Consider the following 21,595-nt stretch of genomic DNA (forward strand, 5'->3'; position numbering starts at 1 on the left):
TGCCATGAAGAAACATTAAACGAAACCAACTACCAAGCAGCATTGTGAAACGAACTCTCAAACCTGAACCTGGTGAACCAAGTCCAAGTGGTCATGGCTGGAATGTGACTAAGGGTTCTTTATCCATTTACTGAACAGACAAAGGACCAGCTCCAAAAAAGTACTGATGGAATATACCGCTGTGGTTGTAAAACACCCTGCATGACTAAAAGTTGCAGTTGCAGGGCTTGAACCTGCCCTGTACTGATGCATACCAATGCACCAGGGAATGTGCAAACAGAGTTGTGCATTCTTGTGAAACAAATGCAGATATTGAGAGTGATGAGGACTAGTGCACCATTAAAATGATATAAGTCATACTTTAATGATGCTTTGCTACAGTTCGCACATGGCAACGTGTTTATGACATAATGTGCCAAATGAATACCACTTTTAACAATGAAAAATTCATATTGATAGGTTTACCTGTATCACTGTCTGTGAAGAGAAGGTACTCTTCAGTTTGCCATATACAATAAATTCAATAAATTATATATATATATATATATATATTATATATATATATTATATATATATATATATATATATATATATATATATATATATATATATATATATATATATATATATATATATATATTCGTTACATCAAGTTTTTTTCCTGATTATGATCAAGAAAATTACCAAGTGTTCTATTTCAAGACAGAAAAGCTGTATCAACATGTTAGTTTATTCATTAATCTTTTTACAGTATGTATCTCCTTTATTTCACTAGCTATAAATGTGAAGCAAGCATGAAACCCAATTAACTTCTGGAAAAAATCATTACTAGAAATGTTTTCAGCAAGGAATAAATAAATTTATTTCAGATATACAATAGTTTTCATTACTTAGTTTGGAGAACACGTTCAAAACCAGATATGCTGTTTCTTAATTGCTGTGCAAAAACGCATGTGGGGAAGATGTAAAAATCATGAAATTAGACATGTTTCAGGGTAACTGTTGACCTGGAAACAGGCAGAAATGAACAGCAGGCTTATTTTCCTACATACTGGTACCAAGAAAGTGAGGTAAACAAGGGGGTGGGGGCAACGAACTCAGAATTTGGGGGTCTCAGGTGATAGACTATAAGTGCCTGTTTGGCATTCAAGGCAAGTATACTCATAGAATATACAATTCAGGACGAAAGTCAAACCCTGGGACCTATGCGGTCACTCAGCGCCGAAGTAAAAGGATACAAAGGCGTAACAGGAGGCAAACCTCGCAGTTGCAGTAAGAAACAATTGTTAGAAGAGGGTGGAAAGTAAGAGGAAAGAAAGCATATGAAAGGAGTTATAGTAAAAGGAATGAGAGGGGTTGCAGTTAGGGGCCGAAGGGGCTCTGCAAAGATCCTTGAGTAATGCCTACGGTGCACCGCGCGTGATGTGCACTAACGGAACTGCCCCTCTAAACAGACATCTACTGAGATAATCGATCCATAAGTTTAAAGACCGAACCGCCGGTCGATGGGTTTTTAGGAATTAAATGAACGTTTGTGGCACAAAATGTTCATGAGTGATTTGAGTGAATTTTTTTGTGAAATTTTAAGTCATGAGTCTAATGAAAAGTTAAAACTTTTGGTTTCGTAAGAGAGTGCGTTTATCGATTCTCATGGTGGTGCAAGTTTCCCTATACTGGTGGCAGAATTTCAAACCTAGGGCATTCGAACATCAGAAATCACTCGAAAATTTATGAAACTTATATTAATAATAATAGACTTTCAGTTGTGGATTCACTTAAACTATTGTTCTGTACCTCTGTTTACTATTTATATTTTACTGTATATTCCTTTAATTTGAACTATAATAGTTTTATTTTTTTCATTTTGTAAAAGTAATTAATTTGTTTGTTGATCAGTGTATGTAGCTGATTCACAATTTTTCACCGTTATCTGTCATTACAGTCGCCATAATTTCCTCTTTTCACGTATCAGGATTCCTTTCTACGGATGATTACTTTCCAAGCCGATGTACTGATGTATGTTAATGTATTCACATCTTAGGTACTTCTACTGTACAAGTGCAAGCGAGAATATTAATAAAATTATCGCTTCAGTAAATACCATACATTTTGCCTGTGGAATATAGACAGCCATGAATAATGAACCCCAGGCTTAGACACCGTTATCAAAGGGGGGTGGGGGTGTTGAGGGGGAAGCGTCCATCATGTGAGCAGATTGAAGGTACCTGGGCCAAGCTTTGCAAAGGTATGTAACGTCCCTTGCGATGAGACTTGCTGTTCGGTCTTCTCTTATATTTCTGTCACATATTTGATTGTTGGATCTTTAGTAATATACCCTACTGTAATCACTCACACAGAATACATTTGAGTGTGTGTGTGTGTGCCCGTGCGCGAGCGCAATTTTGTGTGAGCACGTTGAAGCTAGAACCCATAAGCGTAACGAATTTAAAACTGTATACCGACTAAAGTGCCTCTGCGAAACGAAAGCTGCGTTAGGCCCAGGCTTAAGATTCTTATGTATTGCGTTGCACGAGTGTGTGAACAGGTGCTATCTCTGTTTTGATAGACCAGCACTTGAAAACTTTTACTTTGATGGAGGAAATGTTCAGTAGTAATAATGAACCCTGGGTGAAATTTGTGATGGACAAAAGCTTGACGTTTTTAGTTGAGACTATTGATGTTGTTGAGTGAACTGATCTATAGCCTATTACTAGCGGCACTGTACTTTTAGCACAAGTTTTCACATAAAATTTTCGTGTTTCCACTGACTTCTAAATCAACTTGTTAAATACGCTTCTTATACTAAAATACCGGAGAGTACACGCCATTGGTCGAAACGAGGCGAGCTTTGAGGCCGTAACATGAGAAACAGTATTCTGCTCACGAGTTTATCATCTTACATAACAGCTGCACAATGTTTTAAATTGTCAATTTTTATTTAATAACATTCTTAAAAAATTAAGATCTTAATGAATTTGGTATTAGACGAGGTTTCTGGTGTATATGAAGGTATTAGACATCATACAAATAATACAAATTGGATGGCAAACAACAAAAAAAAATAGTTTAATTTGCGAAATCATCGTACGCAGCTCGGATGCTGTGTACAGTAACCTCTTGGCAAGCCCTAATCTGAGCCTACGGTTCACTGGGCGTTCATTATCCTTATCCCTTAATCATTACTCTCTGCTTTCAGTTGGATTCCGACCTCTGTGTTGAACCGTAGTGTGAATGACTGAATCCTGTATCATTATACACGTGTGATCGACACTAGGATTGAGTGTCTTACGTTTTAAAGTTCTAAGCTTTCCGAGTGTGTGGTAAACTACTACTGAAATGACTTTTCTATTATGAAAAGAAAATGTTCGATAGAACAGTTCCAGAGATTTTTGTGAAATTGCAGTGCCATGTAATTATATTATAGTACGCCTATCGTGAAATTCCCGACCATTTTCAAAGGCTATTGTTAATGTATCGTCATTAGCGAGGAGTGAAAATAACAGAGGTATCTTGGGACCATTACCTGCCCTATAACCATCACTGAAGGCTCACCAGCAGCGCGTCAGATTCCTACACATATTGCGCCATTCACATCTTCACATCTTTTGCTCACTGTGGAAATCATGTTGTTAATGTGACGTCATATTCGTCTTCTTTTTCTCTGGACCTAGACGACTTCAAGTATCGAAATTTGAATTGTAGCCTTTCTAAAGTTTTTTCCCGCTAGTATTGCTTACATTAAACTTATTAGTACTGTACCATGATGGATGAACACAAGTTCCCCAAGCGACAGACACCCACACAAAAGAGCAAATATTGCACTCTGTTCTTAGTAAGACCCACTGAAGGAATCATTTTAAAATTTGTTGTTTCTTCACCTCGTATTGGGTTGGAGCTCTCCTAGAACAGCAGATGGCTTTTTGGTAGTTATGTTGCAACTGCACAAAACAAAATTCAGTATGAGCCAATCATATCCAAAAAGAAATTTATATACTGCATCATTCCTCAGTATTTCCAATATTATTCTGATTATAAATATATATATATATATATATATATATATATATATATATATATATAGATATATATATAGATATACAGGGACGTAGCCAAAAAGAGTTTAACAAAGGAGGGGTCAATTTTTGTGGTATTAAGTGCTTCATCTGGTGGAGTAATAACAATAACAATAATAATAATAATAATAATAATAATAATAATAATAATAATAATAATAATAATAATAATAATAATAGTTTTTGCTATTTTCCTTTAAGATCAAAGATAATATCTCATTACACATCACTGTCATATCTCAGTATACAGGCACTTAATACCCACACATTTTTTAAAGCAGAACAAGGACTATAAAAAAATCTTCTACAGTATTTTATTTATTTTTTCTTCTGCATTGTGCCCTCTTACTCATCATGCAAATAATGCTGCATCTGATCACAACAGACGAGAGGAATATAAACTGCAACTGAACAACGGCAAATCTGAACTTTCAGTCTGCAAAATAATGAAAATAAAATAATGAAGACACATCACTTAAATCAGAAGACGATGATTTTATGCCTAGCAAAATCATCTATCATTCGTCCACATCTATCGTAACATCATTATGAATTTCCTTAAATGCCAACCCCTTCAATCGCTCCTCACCCACTGTAGATCTTGTGTCCGTTTTTATTCTCCTTAGTGCTGAAATGAGCGCTCCACACAACAGGTTGTCACAGGTATAGTTGCTAGCAACTGCAGAAGCTGCTTAACATCAGGTAGTTGTGTGTACACGCCTTAAAAGCAGCAATGACAGTGGATGGTCTTTCATGGGCCAAGATGCTTTTCCACCTCGTTTCCCACCTCATTGATTCACTGCGAAGGGAAGTTGGGTTTGGGATATCTTGAATATAAATTTTGGGTGAAGAAGCAACAGATTCAATATTTAGATTTGCAATCACTGATGAAGCTGGAGAACAGGATGATCCTTTGGAAACCTTGGTCTTATTTCTGATGGAACATTGTCAACAAAAGGATAAGGGGGCACACGTGCCCCTGTGCGCTCCCAATTTACGCTACTATTATATATATATATATATATATATATATATATATATATATATATATATATATATATATCTCAGCACCCCCCATACGCTACTGTACACACACACACATATATATGGTATGTATATATATATATATATATATATATATATATATATATATATATATATATATATATATATATATATATATATATATATATATATATATATATATATATATATAGTCTCAGTAATAGGCCAGTTCCTCATTGGACGGGTCGGTACCGTTCTCAGCTAGCACTCTGCTGAGCCCACGTTCGATTCACCGACCGGCCAATGAAGAATTAGAGGAATTTATTTCTGGTGATAGAAATTCATTTCTCATTATAATGTGATTCGGATTCCACAATAAGCTGTACGGTCCCGTTGCTAGGTAACGAATTGGTTCTTAGCCACGTAAAATAAACCTAATCCTTCGGCCAACTAAGGTATACTTTTAACTTCAGTAATAGGCCAACTAGTAGGAATTTTGACGATGAATAACATTGTTACGGCTGGGTAGTAAATTTCATTATGGAAGCTTTCGAGGTATATAACCTCATCATCAGGCTGAATTTACTAACAAAACATAAAAATGATTGAAAATACAATAAAATGCATTGCTTTACAAAACTTAACTTTTTATTTCTTTTATCTGTTTTCTAAGTTTTATTAGATAATTCATTTTATAGTACTTTCAATGATTTTTGTCTTGTCAATAATTTCAGCTTGATGATAAAGATACATACCTCGGCTGCTTGCGTAATAAAATGTTCTATCCGAACCTTGGCAGTATTTTTATAAAGTTCAAATTTCCAAGTAGCAGCCCTGTTACAGAACATGTATGTATATATATATATATATATATATATATATATATATATATATATATATATATATATATATATATATATATATGTATATGTGTGTGTGTAAGGAAAAATGGAAAACTAGAGAATCTTGTATTATACGAATTTTTTGGGGATATATATATATATATATATATATATATATATATATATATATATATATATATATATATATATATATATATATATATATATATATCTATATATATATGATATCTATTATGTATGAATGTATGTATATGTGCATATGCATCTTTCATTATGCTTGTGTGAAAGGACAGAGTGATGAATTTTAAATATTTTTCCTTTTTCCACAGGCAAATGATATCGGTCTTAATCACACTGTAAGTTTAGGCGACTCTTAAGCATAGAATAAAATGATTCTGGAAATCCTGTCATACGTATGGTCCTTCCTACGGTTGGGGATGTCCCACTGTACCCTGACCCTGTGCATCGCATTCTTCACCCTCTACGTTATTCACTGGGTACGTGTCAGGAGGCACAAGCAGTCACTGTTTGCACGTCTAGGCATACCTTATGTAGAGCCCCACCTGATCCACGGCAGCCTACACACCCTGAGAGGGAGGACACTGGCTACAGACATGCTGACCAACTGGCTGGAGAAGTACGGAGATGTCTTCGGTTATTATATTGGTGCCAAGCCCAACATTGTCATCAAGGACCTGGACCTCATCAGACAGGTGCTTGTGAAGGATTTCAACAACTTCTCTAACAGACCAAAGCTTATTATTGAGGCCCAGCCAGTTATCCACTGCATTGTTGGGTTAAGGGACCAGAGGTGGAAGGATGTGCGCTCTGTTTTGGCACCAACTTTTTCAATGGCCAAGATGAAGCTGATGATCGGCATCATGAATGAGAGGGTCGATGAACTCCTGGGGATTGTGGCAGATCACAACGCCAAAGAGAAGCCTCTGGAATGGTATGGCCTCTTCCAAGGGCTCACTCTGGATGTCATCTGTGAATGTGTATTGGCCATGAAGAGAAATTGCCAGAGGGACCAAAATGATGATGCTTTCTTCTCAGCGACAAGGTATTTCCTCAAACACGCGATGAATCCGGCAATTCACCTGGCAATTTATTTCAACATCTTTGGGAAGGTTTTCACCTTCATCAGCAACCAGTTAGCCTTGTCAGGTCGTATGACTAATATGATCGTATCTCACTTGAAGACTGTCCTGAAGATTAGAAGGAAGGACACATCTAGAAAGTACATCGACGTTCTGCAGCTCATGCTGGAGGCAGCAGAATCTCAGCTGGAATCAGATGAAAAAGACCCGATTTTTCAGAATGAGACAAATGTCCCAAATGGCACACCGGCTACCACAAAAGAACATCTGTCAGAAACTACCCAGAAGTCATCGAGAGAAGACATAAAGAAGAAAAATCTGTCAGATGAAGAGATCATAGCCAATGCATGGGTGTTCCTGCTTGCAGGCTTTGAGACGTCTGCAAATTCCTTGACATCGACGGCCTATCTCCTGGCCTGTCATCCTGACATCCAGGAGAAACTTTACCAGGAACTCTGTGAGCACATTGAGGTAAGTCACAGTTCTCCTATTTACAAATCTCGTTTAATTTTGTTGCTGTCTATTTATTGCCTTAATATATGTATGTTTACAGGCAGTGTGGAAACAGGTGACTGGATATTCAACTAATAGATAGGAACAAGTAGTGGTTGATGGGACCAATGACGACTACGGACCCATGGCTGTTTATATTATATAACATGATACGTGGCTTGGCCTAAAAAAAAAAGCAAGGTGATGCCACATTATTTGCATCGATCCCACCTCCTGGTTGTAGACCCAGCAAAAGTTAATACTTGATTAATATCACGGGGAATTGCGTTGAACCCTAGTAAAACTCAAAATATGGTTGTCACTAAGTTTAGGACACTGGATCCCCCTGCAAGATACTGTCACTGACAATGCCTCTATAACTAAATGAGACTTTTGAAATTTTAGGCACCATCGTTCAATTTTCATTATGCATGTTGTATTGTTCTTGCATAATTATGGTCATCTTTTGCATTCAGATCTTCAATATATAAATAAATATATATATATATATATATATATATATATATATATATATATATATATATATATATATATATATATAATTGCCAAATTTAGTATCTAGAGTAACCTCAATGAATGTGTTTCACTCCTTCTGTGTATATATATATATATATATATATATATATATATATATATATATATATATATATATATATATATATATATATATATATATATATATATATATATATATATACACACACACAGAAGAAGGCGAAACTCATTCATTGAGGTTACTCTAGATACTAAATTTGGCAACTCAGTCCTATAACCAATCGGTTACTAATTGCGTATGACCGTAATTCGTAAACGGACCTTTCTTCCCTGTTAAGACCTTCGGGCCTAAATAACATCGAGCAAAACAACAGAAAATAAAGCACAACAACAGCGACACTGATTTTCCTTGGGTCTTTCCGCCCCTCACTTTCGTACCCAGGAGGACGAGAACAACATTTAATCGCGGTGACCTTTGCCTCGATTATCTAATCGGCGACGCGGGCAGACGGCCTGATAAAATACAGGCAATATTTAGATCACAAACAAAAACAGAAAACAATCTGAACAAGTAAAAAAAAATGCGCCCAATTTTCTTCGGCGCAATCGAGCCTTCTGTACAGTATATAATGGTGTATGAAGCGCTCAGGCAGGGCCCATGAAACTTTCAGCCACGCCCCGGTGGTGGCTTATGTTGTTGGCATCTATAGCGGTGCCAGACGCACGATCGTGGCTAACTTTAACCTTAAATAAAATAAAAACTACAGAGGCTAGGGGGCTGCAATTTGGTATGTTTGATGACTTGAGGATGGATGAACAACATACCAATTTGCAGCCCTCTAGCCTCAGTAGTTTTGAAGTTCTGAGGGCGGATAGACAAATAGCCATCTCAATAGTTGGCTTTTACAGGAAACTAAAAGCGTTTTCTTCTATATTTGTTTGCCTGTTTTCATCGTTAGTTGAGTCCACTTCTGTCCCTTATAATAACGCCAATAATGTGATACGAATTGTTATTATTATCTCTATTAAAATTCACCCGTGCGTTTTGTGTAAGAGACACACAACCGCGGGGTCCTATAAATAAAACGACAAAAAGCACAAGTAGTCTAATTAAACCGACTGGCTTTGCAGATGAAGTATTTCTATGGTATCCATTATCTGGCGATTACATAAAGTGGTTTTATCTTCGTACCCTCGGTAGGTGACTAATTGGTATATCTCGGTCGACTGTCTTCTTTTTCTCAAGGTTTATTGGTCAGAAGTTCTTTATCTGTGAATGGGACGTGTGTGTGTGCATATATATATATATATATATATATATATATATATATATATATATATATATATATATATATATATATATATATATTTACACATATTTATATATATATTTATAAATAAACATATCTATATTATATAAAATATATATATATACACACACACATATATATATATATATATATATATATATATATATATATATATATATATATATATATATATATATATATATATAAAAAAGGCAAATGCCACGAAGGAAAGTGAAACAACAGGTGGTGCTAGACCTTTCGACACAATGGTCCTTTACTAGCAGACCATTGTGTCAAAAGGCTAACACCACGCATTGTTTCACTTTCCTTCATGTTTATTACTATGATTATATATTCATCACGTTCTATATTTTCGTGATTCAGGTATACATACATATATATATATAATATATAAATATATATATATATATATATATATATATATATATATATATATATATATATATATTAAACTTTTCACTTGCACAATGTACATTAATGCAATCAATAATATATATATATATATATATATATATATATATATATATATATATATATATATATATATATATATATATATATATATATGTATATATAATATATATATATACATACACATATATATATTATATATATATGTATATATACAGTATATATAATTTGCTATTTTTCTATCCTGATAAACAAAATATTAATTTAAACTATTTGTTCTTCTCATTACGCTATGGTTTAATAAAAATAATCTACCAACCTGTCTACTTCATATCATCTACTCAGCCATTCTATCTTCCTATACTTCGGGTTCTCTAACGTGAGGGTTAAAACTAGATTAACGTCATTTGTACACAGCGCCCAACTTTTCATTCTAATGGAGAAGGTAACGAGAAAAAGGAAGTCGTTTGACGTGTCAACAATAAAATTCAAGGTCGCTTTTTTAATAAACTGCTTCAGTCTTTGGAAAGACATAAACACCTTTTTCATCACGGATGGTCAAAGTTCCTCACTGAGAGACCATGGAAACAGATTATTTACAAAGTTTTCTTTCCTTTAATGCAAATAGTTAAACGACTATCGTGACATCTATAGTAAAAATAACAAATGAAATCCAGGAATTTTATCTAAAGACCTCTAAGATGAAAAAATAAACTTTTTAGCATATTTCACAATCTGAGAAACTCAAAAATCAGTGCAAAAGCCTCAAAGTATCCCAATGTTTATATTGCTTACTTAAAATATTGCCCACAACAAAATTGATGTGGCAGTTCAGGTTGTCAGCCGTGTGCCACTTCACCTGAGTACAGATAGCACTATCGATTGCTATCTAAAGAGTTATTCATAGAACGTATGCTGAATAACTTTTTCAAAATGTATACGTGAAAAAAAAGTTGTCGAAAGTTATTTACACAGAACTTTGGCCTATCACTGCAGTCTTTCACTCCTTGAATCTCTGTCCTTACAAAAGGTCAGTTGGTCATTAACCTTCGATTTCGACAGGCACTGTAAGGCTCTCACTGCCAGCTTTCCTTCCTTTTTATTTCTCCTTCCGCTCTGGACACTGCTTTTGAACTTGGCAGTAAGATTTGTAGTTGGTGGAGAGATGGCCGAAATGGTCTTGTAAAAGCGCTGTCCCCCGACGCACTGAATGTGTAAAACGGGGAAAATATATATAATTAAAAGGCAATCATGACGTTTGATCATGGACTGATAGCTTGATCTTGAAGTATTTTATCATTGCCATTTGTTCCCCTGCCAGGATGGATACGAGCACATCACCTACGAAACCGTCCACAAGCTGAACTATCTGGACCAGATCTTTGCCGAATCTTTGAGAATCCTCCCACCCGTCGTAACCTTCATCAGCAGGGATACGAACGCGGATTTCCAAGTGAGTGGATGTTTTTGTCACAAATTTCTGTGGAGAACAAACTTGTCAATTGATTGAATACCTTATTTTCACGACGATTTTTATCCAAATGTAGTCAAGTGTAAATATCTTGTTCCATAGGCTATTCTTTGGGAGCTCGAATTTCAAGTCAATGGCCCTTATGGGCTTGTTCCATATGAATAGGGTTCATCTTTTGAATAATAATAATAATAATAATAATAATAATAATAATAATAATAATAATAATTTTGTTTTTCCCATTACCTTCTGCACGTCTTTCAAATGAACATCTTATTCTTTTGGAAGCTTGAATTTCAAGTCAATGGCCCTTGTGGGCTTGTTCCATATGAATAGGGTTCATCTTCAGAATATAATAATAATAATAATAATAATAATAATAATAATAATAATAATAATAATAATAATAATAATAATAATAATAATACAGAACGTCTTTTTAAGCTTATCGTGTTTTACTCTCTTTTCTTCTTCTTTCTCAGCTGGGTGACTACTTCATTCCCAATGACACCAACATTCTGATTCCAGTGTGGCAGATTCATCACGACCCTAAACTGTGGCCCGAGCCCGACAAATTTGACCCTGAAAGGTGAGTTACCAGAAAGTTTGTGGTGAAATATTAATGACTCCAATTTGACCATAAAAGAGATGAATGGTTTAAAATTTGTTTTTATTAAGCCATTCAAATGCCCTGTTTGTGTAGCTGATGGCGTCTTTAGTCGCATGGCCGGAATTTCCAGCGGTCACTGAGGATGTGGTTCATCCTCTCTCAGACTCCTGATTGGGCAAGGCGGGGCTGTCGGCTGCTTATTATTATTCTTCGCAACGATTTTGTTTGAGGTGGTCTTCGAGTTATATCATTGCTAGCTTTATATGAGTAGTGAGAAAGTTATTCCTCAAATTGTAGAGGAAAGCTGGAAATCTTTTTCTTTGGAATAGTACAGAATGGAGAGTTTAGGCCAGAGGCCAAGCGCTGGGACCGATGAGGTCATTCAGCGCTGAAACGGAAATTGACAGTGAAAAGGTTTGAAAGGTGTAACTGGAAGAAAACCCTCGCAGTTACACTAAGAATCAGTTGTTAGGAGAGGGTGGAGAGTAAGATGGAAGAAAGTGAATGCGAACGGAGATACAGGAAAAGGAATGAAACGGGTTGCAGCTTGGGGCCGAAGGGACGCAGCAAAGTACCTTAAGTATTGCCTACAGTGCACCGCATGAGGTGCGCTGAAGGCACTACCTCCTATGGTGTTTACTTTGCAAACCAATTAGATAGTCAGCAAGGACCTGTGTTTGAACTCTGCTTCAATGTGACAGTTTATAAAGCGACAATCCAAACATAGGCTATCCTTGGCAGCTTTCTTCTTCTTGGCGATACATGGAGTTACATAACATCTCAAGACGATTTTTTTGATGAGCTGTCGCCTGTTTTGCTTTTCTCTTCTTTTATAACTTCCAGTTGTTCATTTTTTCTTCATTCTCTGATTTAAAGCTCTTTCTGGGCTAGTGGATGCATGTTGATGCCCTTCTGTGTTGATAAATGTTCTGAGGCCTTTTGAACATCAACTAGTTTTGGTTGATACTTTCCTTTTTTCTATGCGCTTTCCCGGTCAGATGTTAGCAAAACCACGAATATAGTTAATTACCAGAAAAGCGGAAAATCCATCTATTATTGTAAAAACCTCTTACAGCTATTTCACTTACAAAACTCCTTGAGTGTAGCTCATATAAGAATGACAAAAAAATGAAAGTTTATCAGAGTCCGGGCACTTTCAAGGCAAGTTTTCTTATTACTTGAAAGGATTGGTCAATGAACGTTGTGTCTGGTCATGAGCTTCGGACCTGAGCTCTGCTGGTCCTAATGGTGCATGATAAGTGTTACACTTTTTGGGAACAAACATTCGCGCTCAGAAAGGGCAAGGTTTGGAATGCTTCTTTTGACTTGAATTAATCCTTAATAATGTACCTGGCTGCTGTTATTGGTTGTTGCAAGTTCGTAGAGAGAGAGAGATAGAGAGAGAGAGAGAGAGAGAGAGAGAGGAGAGAATTACTCCATTTGTCTACAGAAACAGAAAGAGAGAGAGAGAGAATTACTCCATTTGTCTACACAGACACAGACACACAGAGAGAGAGAGAGACTCCATTTGTCTAGAGAGAGAGAGAGAGAGAGAGAGAGAGAGAGAGAGCCTAGACTGAACCAGCTAGAGAGAGAGAGAGAGAGAGAGAGAGAGAGAGAGAGAGAGAGAGAGAGAGAGAGAATTACTCCATTTGTCTACAAAACAGAAAGAGAGAGAGAGAGAGAGAGAGAGAGAGAGAGAGAGAGAGAGAGAGAGAGAGAGAGAGAGAATTACTCCATTTGCCTACACACACACACACACACACACAGAGAGAGAGAGAGAGAGAGAGAGAGAGAGAGAGAGAGAGAGAATATGTAAACAATCAGTACTCTGTCAAAATGTCTGCCATAATATGATAAAATTTAAATGGGAGGGCCTAAACAAGGTAATGCACACCTGTTCACTGTTTGTGTTACTTTTGCTGTTATTAGCTGATTTGTAGCAATTCACAAGGAGAGAGAGAGAGAGAGAGAGAGAGAGAGAGAGAGAGAGAGAGAGAGAGAGAGAGAGAAAACTCCCACGTATCACAAAATATTGCTTTTCCAGATTTTCACCAAAAGTCAAGGCTTCTGAAACGAGGCATCCGATGTCCTACATACCGTTCGGTGCCGGACCTAGAGGATGTCCCGGTGTCCGATTCGCCCAACTTGAGGCTAAGGTTGCAATAGCCAGACTCGTTAGGACACATCGGTGAGTTCTGGTTTTAACAATAATACTGATCAGTTTCGAGTGATCAGGACTGTTTCAGTAATTTAACGGGTGTTTGTGTTGTTATCGTTACCATAACCCAGTAAATGTACATTTTTCTAAACTTAATCTTGAAATGGAATTTGAGCTTTTTTGCTCCGCTGAGTGTTTCTACTATCAACCTTTGTCAGCATTTAACGTGTCAATTTCCATAGCAACCCCGAACTTATTTTACTTTAAAGTCACAGGAAAACAAGTCACAGAAAAAGTGTCACAATTTTGGCTAGGAAAAATCAGGAAAAAAGTCACATTAATTTATGGTGGCCGGTAATCATTAGGTTAGAGGTTGGGTTAGATTAGGTTACTTTTTTCTGTGATTTTTTTTTACCTGGATTCTGATTTACAGCCTACCATCATGAATATAGGCTTTGTTTGAAGAAATTTAGTCCTACGATACTATGGTAGTACTAGTTGACACTGCTGTTAATACGATTAATATATGTCAAATCTGAAAATGTCCTGACTGTCAGAAATTGTCAGTAGTTATATACATGACTACTCTAGTTGAATTCAAACGACATTTTAACACATTCATATAAGTTTAGTTTTGCAAAAAATATGCACGCTTCTCTGTTTTTCGGTAAGAGAAAATGAATGTCACTCTCTTGAGGTTTCCTATTTGAGCAGCCTAAGACACCGCAGTATGCACCAACCTTACTGATGCCAGAAATTTACACATAACGCCTCCTGATATCGTTTATGAAATCTGAGGGTAGAAAAATGACTACCGTATAAGTTAATATCTAACGGCATTCAGACTTTTTTTTTTTTATAGAAGGGGTATGAACGCATAACTAATATAAACGACCGATATTTACACTGCAGCCTCAAGATAACCGTAACGTCAACGAAAAAATGACTGCCGTTTGAGGGAATATCCACTAAATACTTATATGCTTGAAGATCGTTAGACTCTCAAACTGTTTGAATTATTTAATAGATCTTCAAACGTCATCAGAACATACGTTTACCAAACAGGCTCTGCAGGAGGACAGACAGTGTACAGATCGCTGGGCAGTAAGTGTGTGTATGTGTAGTAGTGTACGATGAAGCTAGGAACATCTATTCAGTTTTATGCTTGAAAAATCTGTGCGTTAAGGTACAGTAATATTATATATTGGAGAAAAAATGTTTTTGACGTTGTATAATGTTTTGAAAAACTTTTATTCGAGACAGTGCTTTCAGCGTTAGCTTATATATACCATATTAGAATAGGACTAACCCAAAAGGCCAGAACAATGTTAAAAAATGAAACCGGTAAATCAACAAATGAATAGCGCCTTCGCCTTCATCTTCTTTATAAACCTTCCAAATAAACTCGCCTTTCACCATCCTGATATTCTCCATTCCTTCTGCGTTACCAAACCATATCAAGGCTACCCTATCCGCTTTTCTTCAGCCACTACAGATTCTCTTCAATGTCGCCAACTGATGTTTAAGAAATTCGGTTGTCAGAAAAGTACGCAGTCTTAGTGGTCACTAATTTTCACTTTTCCCTTGCTTGTTTTTACTTAGGTTGGAGACTTGTGAACAAACTCCAATTCCCCTAACCTTCGAAATGCCGACGGTGACTCACATTCCTGCCAAAGACGTCATTCTGAAGGCGGTTAGGCGGGAATGATAAGACTTCTTTTCCTGCTCAAGTGACTCAGGCAATGATGAATAGAAGAAGAAAAGGAAGAGTGGACTAGTCCCGAACTTGTGATTTAGCTTCAGGATCCTTGGAGATTGTTTACAAAGATATCTGACAGCTCGGGCAGATGAAGTTTGCGTTCTTTAGCATTGTCTGATAACTGTGAAACTTTACTGAACAAATTCATGTATTTTGTTATTTTGTGATGTCGCTGTACAGAAGAAAATGTTGTTTGCTGCTCAAAAGAGGAGGGCGCAGTTATGGTAAGATATTTGTATTGTTTCATTACGTCCTCGAAACTGCATGGGTTTTGTAGAAGTGGCCATATTCCACACACATTTACTTTCATAAGCCTACAAATATCTATAATCTAGATATATATATATATATATATATATATATATATATATATATATATATATATATATATATATATATATATATATACAGTATGAGATGAGGTAAGATTCACGAAGAAATGCATGTTACAAAACATAGTGTATTAAAAATATATACGTACAAAGCTTATAGCTTTCGTCCAACTGCTCTGGACTCGATCACTAAAACGGAGTAGAATAGACAATTCCGAAAACAAAGTTAAGTTGGAAACTGTACACACAAAACAATTATTACAGAAAGTAAAACTATTAATGAGGTTGTTGGGACCTTGTCAATCCTAAAATTCTCGGTGGAACAAACCTGGAGTCTTCCGCTGAGAGCCAACAAGATGATTTTGTTCCAAATTGTTACTACTTTGATTTTGGAAAGAATTTAACTGACTAGATATACTTCTGAAATTAAGAATACCCGCAATTTACAAATTTATTCGCTTATATTATTTTCAACAATGCATAAGTTTCCATAGGGCGCCTTCTGTACCTCTTCTGGTGGTTCTGCCAAAGCATTTGTACGCAATTGACCAGTTTCAAAATCTATTTTATGATCCCTCTCCCATGCGTACCGAGCTATAATTATTCCCTAATTTACATGCTGAAATGTGTTCATTTTTACGTTTACCAAACGAACGACCACCTTCACCGATACAGCATGAATCACAACCCAAGCAACGAATAGCATAAACACCAGTATCTTCGGACAGTTTTACAGGGTTGTTCTTTATGGTTTTTCTCCCAACATTGTTATGGTACTGGAATAAAATATTGTCCCCGTATTTTTCTATACTAAATTTTGGTGAAATATCTTTAAGCTCTTTGTTGAAAGGGGTGAAAGTGATTTCTGAAATATTGGTTGTTCAGGTCTTTCCCTTGGGTGATAATACTTCCTCTTTCTAAAAGAGACAATTTTCTAATATTTTGGGGTGACAATTTGTGAAAATTTTAAACCAGAAAGTTTAACGCTATCTAAAAACATGGCTCCACACACAAGCTGAGAAGTATATAATACGTTTGTGTTTCATATACTATATATATATATATATATATATATATATATAGATATACAAATATATAGATAAATAGAGAGATATATACATATATATTATATATATACATATATATATATATATATATATATATATATATATATATATAAATAAATATATATATATATATATATATACAAAATATATATGTAAATACCTGTATACACACACACACACACACACACACACACACACACACATATATATATATATATATATATATATATATATATATATATATATATATATATAGCTTGATAATGAATAATATTGCAAGTCCAGACAGAAAATTTACTTTTGCAAAGCTTTCCGGTACATAACTTCCTCATCAAGCTGAAATTGTAAAATAAAAATCAGTAAAGTACAATATAATGTATTGTAAAAATAAGAAGGCCCATAAAACACTATTTAAACGTTGAAACCATATATTTCAAGGCACTTGTTTCTGTGCCCCTGTTCACTGGTAAGAATATGGACAGGTGGAAAGTTACAATGGTATATATAAAAAAACATGAAGGTGTGGCCTTAGGCCTCCGATGTTAAGGAGGTGGCGTTTTCTTGAAGGAGGGATTGACCAAATTCCCTAGTGGTTTTGGCCTCATTAGCTCCCGTTTGGCGATGGATCTGGCGGTCGCGTTTCTTGGGTCATCTTCTTCAAAACGGGTGCGAGGATTAAGGTGTCAATGGCGTCCGATTTCCAATGTCCTCCTGACAGGTTCATATTGTTGGTTTGATTGATGATAGCAGATTCCAGCATCTTTCTTTTGTACGGACAGCTACTCTTGAAAACCAACTCCGCCCCACTCCAGTTAATGACATGCCCCTGTATTTCTAATATGTAGGAAAATTCCCGAACTCTCCAAGCGTAACGTACTGATCTTTTGTGCTCTGTTATTCTTTGCGAGAGCGATCTACCTGTCTCGCCTACATAAATGTCATGACAATTACTACACGGTATCTTGTAAACTCCGGCTTCTTCCTTTTGTTATTTAAGTATACGTTAACGAGCGAACTCCGATGGATTTGGGATAATGGAAAATGAAAGGATTATCAGAACTAAGTTGCTCGGTGGCCTTTTGGATGTTTTCATCGTATGGAAGCTTTATTTTGTTGTTGAAATCTATTTGTCTGTTGTGAGTGGGACCTCTGTAGTATATTTTATTTGCTTTATTAATAGCCCTCTCGATAATGTGTGGTGGATAGAGCAGTTTGCGTTAGGTGTTGGCGGATCGTGTTAAAATTCTTGATCCAGGTACTCATTTGAACATATCCTAAGTCCTCTGAGGAATAGGTTGCACCCTACCATGATTTTTACGGAGACGTCGTGGTAGCTTAAGAAATGAATGTAGGAGACAGCGAAGGTGGGTTTTCTATATACTGTAAATGCATACCTGTTCTGTTTTCTTATGATCAGTACATCTAGGAACGGCAGTTTTCCGTCCTTTTCCCATTCTGTTTTAAATTTTATGGTCGGAACTAGCGAATTTAGCCTATTAAAAATTCCTTAAAGTCCCCAGCTATTGTCCCAGAAAGTAAAGATATCATCTACATAGTATCTAAGCCAGATCATGTTATGGGGTTTGATAGACGACAAAAGTTCTGTTTCGAAATATTCCATGTACAAGTTTGCTAGAAGGGGTGATAGGGGACTTCCATGCTACAGCCAAATTTTTGTTTGTAAAAATTACCATTGAAAGAAAACACGTTGTTAGTTACACAGAGGTTGATAAGTTTTAAAGTTTTATCTATGCCAAGAGAGGAAAATGGTCTTCATATGGTTGTAACTTCCTCTCTAAGAAAAACAACACGTCGGCAATCGGGACTTTAGTAAATAATGAATCGACGTCTGACTGAGCAGTTTGATGTTGTTTGAGGGGATGTTTAAACTATTAAATTTTTGTATGAAATCTTCTGCATGTTTGACGTGGGAGGATGAGAAGGTTCCTAGAAAGGGTGATAACAAGTCTGCGAGCCATTTTGATAATTTGTACATGAAAGAGCCCTGCTAGATATTATGGGGCGTAAAGGAATCCCATCTTTATGTGTTTCAGGAGGCCGTAAAAATAGGGAGAGAGGGTTGATTACCTTGAATGTCTCTAGTAATTCTATGTCTTTTTATTGCCCCTATGGTTCTAACTGATTTGTTAAACTGAGCAGCAATATTTGTTGTGGGATCTTTCGTTAATTTGTCGTAGGTCTCCGCATCGTTTAGAAGTTCTTGAACTTTATTGATGTATGTCTCCTTGTCTAACAGAACTATTTTCCGTCTTTGTCAGATTTTGTGATGATGATATCCCCCTTTTTCTTAAGCTAACTAATGCATTTTGGAATCTTTTCAGGAGCAATTTTTGTTGTTATTTTGCTCCAAGACATTTAACAAAATGCCTTTGAGACATGCCTCTTTCTTGTCATAGTTGTTTTTTGCAAAATGTTTATCAAAAAGCAACTAGGAAATTAAGATTACTCTCAGGACCAGGTTTTAGAGCGAATGAAACTCAAGATTTAAAACGGTCTGTTCTTCTGCAGTGAGGGGATGGTTAGAGATTCAGCACATTATTGGGAAGGCCAAGATTATTCCATACGCTGTTCCTAATCAGTCTTTTTAATTTGTAGCACAAATTTCTGGAGTGGGACTCACTGTTTTCAATAGCACCTGATAGCACAAAATATGAAAGATATCTGTACATACCATCATCCCTGCACATGAGGCGAAGTGACGTGGCTAGCTCACTTATTTTTCTTCTGATCACATAGATGTCTTGGTGTGGGCTTGTATTCTGTCTTGGAGGGAATGTGCGGATGGAGTCGGAAATGGGTCTGACGCCGATGTCCAACGCGTGAAACCGTACATTTTGGGAGAAACTTGTTCCTGTAGGCATTCTTGTAGAAAATTTCTCTGATTCTTCCTCTTGTGTAACCCATGTACTAGCCGTTCGTACCCATCTGAAGATGTGCTGACAGCTGGCTGAAGCCGAAAAACTGGCGTAAACTGTGATGTTCCATAATGGCAAAAATGAATGTCTTTTCCTGTAATACTACAGTGTAATATGAAAATAAGAAGGCCCATAAAACACTATTTAAACGTTGAAACCATATATTTCAGGCACTTGTTTCTGTGCCCTGTTCACCTGGTAGAATATGGACAGGTGGAAAGTTACAATGGTATATACAAAAACATGAAGGTGTGGCCTTGGGCCTCCGATGTTAAGGAGGTGGCGTTTCTTAAGAAGGAGGAGATTGACCAAATTCTAAGTGGTTTTTGGCCTCATTAGCTCCCGTTTGGCGATGGATCTGGCGGTCGCGTTTCTTGGGTCATCTTCTTCAAAAACGGGTGCGAGGATTAAGGTGTCAATGGCGTCCGATTTCAATGTCCTCCTGACAGGTTCATATTGTTGGTTTGATTGATGATAGCAGATTCCAGCATCTTTCTTTTGTACGGACCTTCTCTTGAAAACCAACTCGCCCCACTCCAGTTAATGACATGCCCTGTATTTCTAATATGTAGGAAAATTCCCGAACTCTCGAAGCGTAACGTACTGATCTTTTGTGCTCTGTTATTCTTTGCGAGAGCGATCTACCTGTCTCGCCTACATAAATGTCATGACAATTACTACACGGTATCTTGTAAACTCCGGCTTCTTCCCTTTTGTTATTTAAGTATACGTTAACGAGCGAACTCCCGATGGATTTGGGATAATGGAAAATGAAAGGATTATCAGAACTGAGTTGCTCGGTGGCCTTTTGGATGTTTTTTCATCGTATGGAAGCTTTATTTTGTTGTTGAAATCTATTTGTCTGTTGTGAGTGGGACCTCTGTAGTATATTTTATTTGCTTTATTAATAGCCCTCTCGATAATGTGTGGTGGATAGAGCAGTTGCGTTAGGTGTTGGCGGATCGTGTTAAATTCTTGATCCAGGTACTCATTTTAACATATCCTAAGTCCTCTGAGAATAGGTTGCACCCTACCATGATTTTTACGGAGACGTCGTGGTAGCAAGAAATGAATGTAGGAGACAGCGAAGGTGGGTTTTCTATATACTGTAAATGCATACCTGTTCTGTTTTCTTATGATCAGTACATCTAGGAACGGCAGTTTTCCGTCCTTTTCCCATTCTGTTTTAAATTTTATGGTCGGAACTAGCGAATTTAGCCTATTAAAAATTCCCTTAAGTCCCCAGCTATTGTCCCAGAAAGTAAAGATATCATCTACGTATCTAAGCCAGATCATGTTATGGGGTTTGATAGACGACAAAAGTTCTGTTTCGAAATATTCCATGTACAAGTTTGCTAGAAGGGTGATAGGGGACTTCCCATGCTACAGCCAAATTTTTGTTTGTAAAATTACCATTGAAAGAAAACACGTTGTTAGTTACACAGAGGTTGATAAGTTTTAAAGTTTT

The 21,595-nt window shown here is 36.4% G+C and overlaps 1 protein-coding gene across 6 annotated transcripts; it reads left to right on the top strand.

The window, feature by feature from the left end:
* The first annotated feature begins 3,129 nt into the window (after positions 1 to 3,129).
* Positions 3,130 to 16,024, top strand: LOC136827964 (cytochrome P450 3A29-like). Of its 6 annotated transcripts, none has more exons than XM_067085529.1 (6): positions 3,130 to 3,320; positions 6,271 to 7,512; positions 11,113 to 11,244; positions 11,745 to 11,851; positions 13,920 to 14,063; positions 15,636 to 16,024. In XM_067085529.1, exons 2-6 carry the CDS (start codon positions 6,331 to 6,333, stop codon positions 15,739 to 15,741), a joined length of 1,671 nt encoding a protein of 556 aa, XP_066941630.1. In that variant the 5' UTR covers positions 3,130 to 3,320; positions 6,271 to 6,330; the 3' UTR covers positions 15,742 to 16,024. The 6 variants fall into 6 exon arrangements, with proteins under 6 accessions (XP_066941630.1, XP_066941632.1, XP_066941635.1 ...); XM_067085531.1 differs by having other exon boundaries at positions 3,143 to 3,244; XM_067085534.1 differs by having other exon boundaries at positions 3,144 to 3,222.
* The last annotated feature ends 5,571 nt before the right edge of the window (positions 16,025 to 21,595 follow it).

Source organism: Macrobrachium rosenbergii, chromosome 42 (genome assembly GCF_040412425.1).
Source record: "Macrobrachium rosenbergii isolate ZJJX-2024 chromosome 42, ASM4041242v1, whole genome shotgun sequence".
Classification (NCBI taxonomy): Eukaryota; Metazoa; Arthropoda; class Malacostraca; order Decapoda; family Palaemonidae; genus Macrobrachium; species Macrobrachium rosenbergii.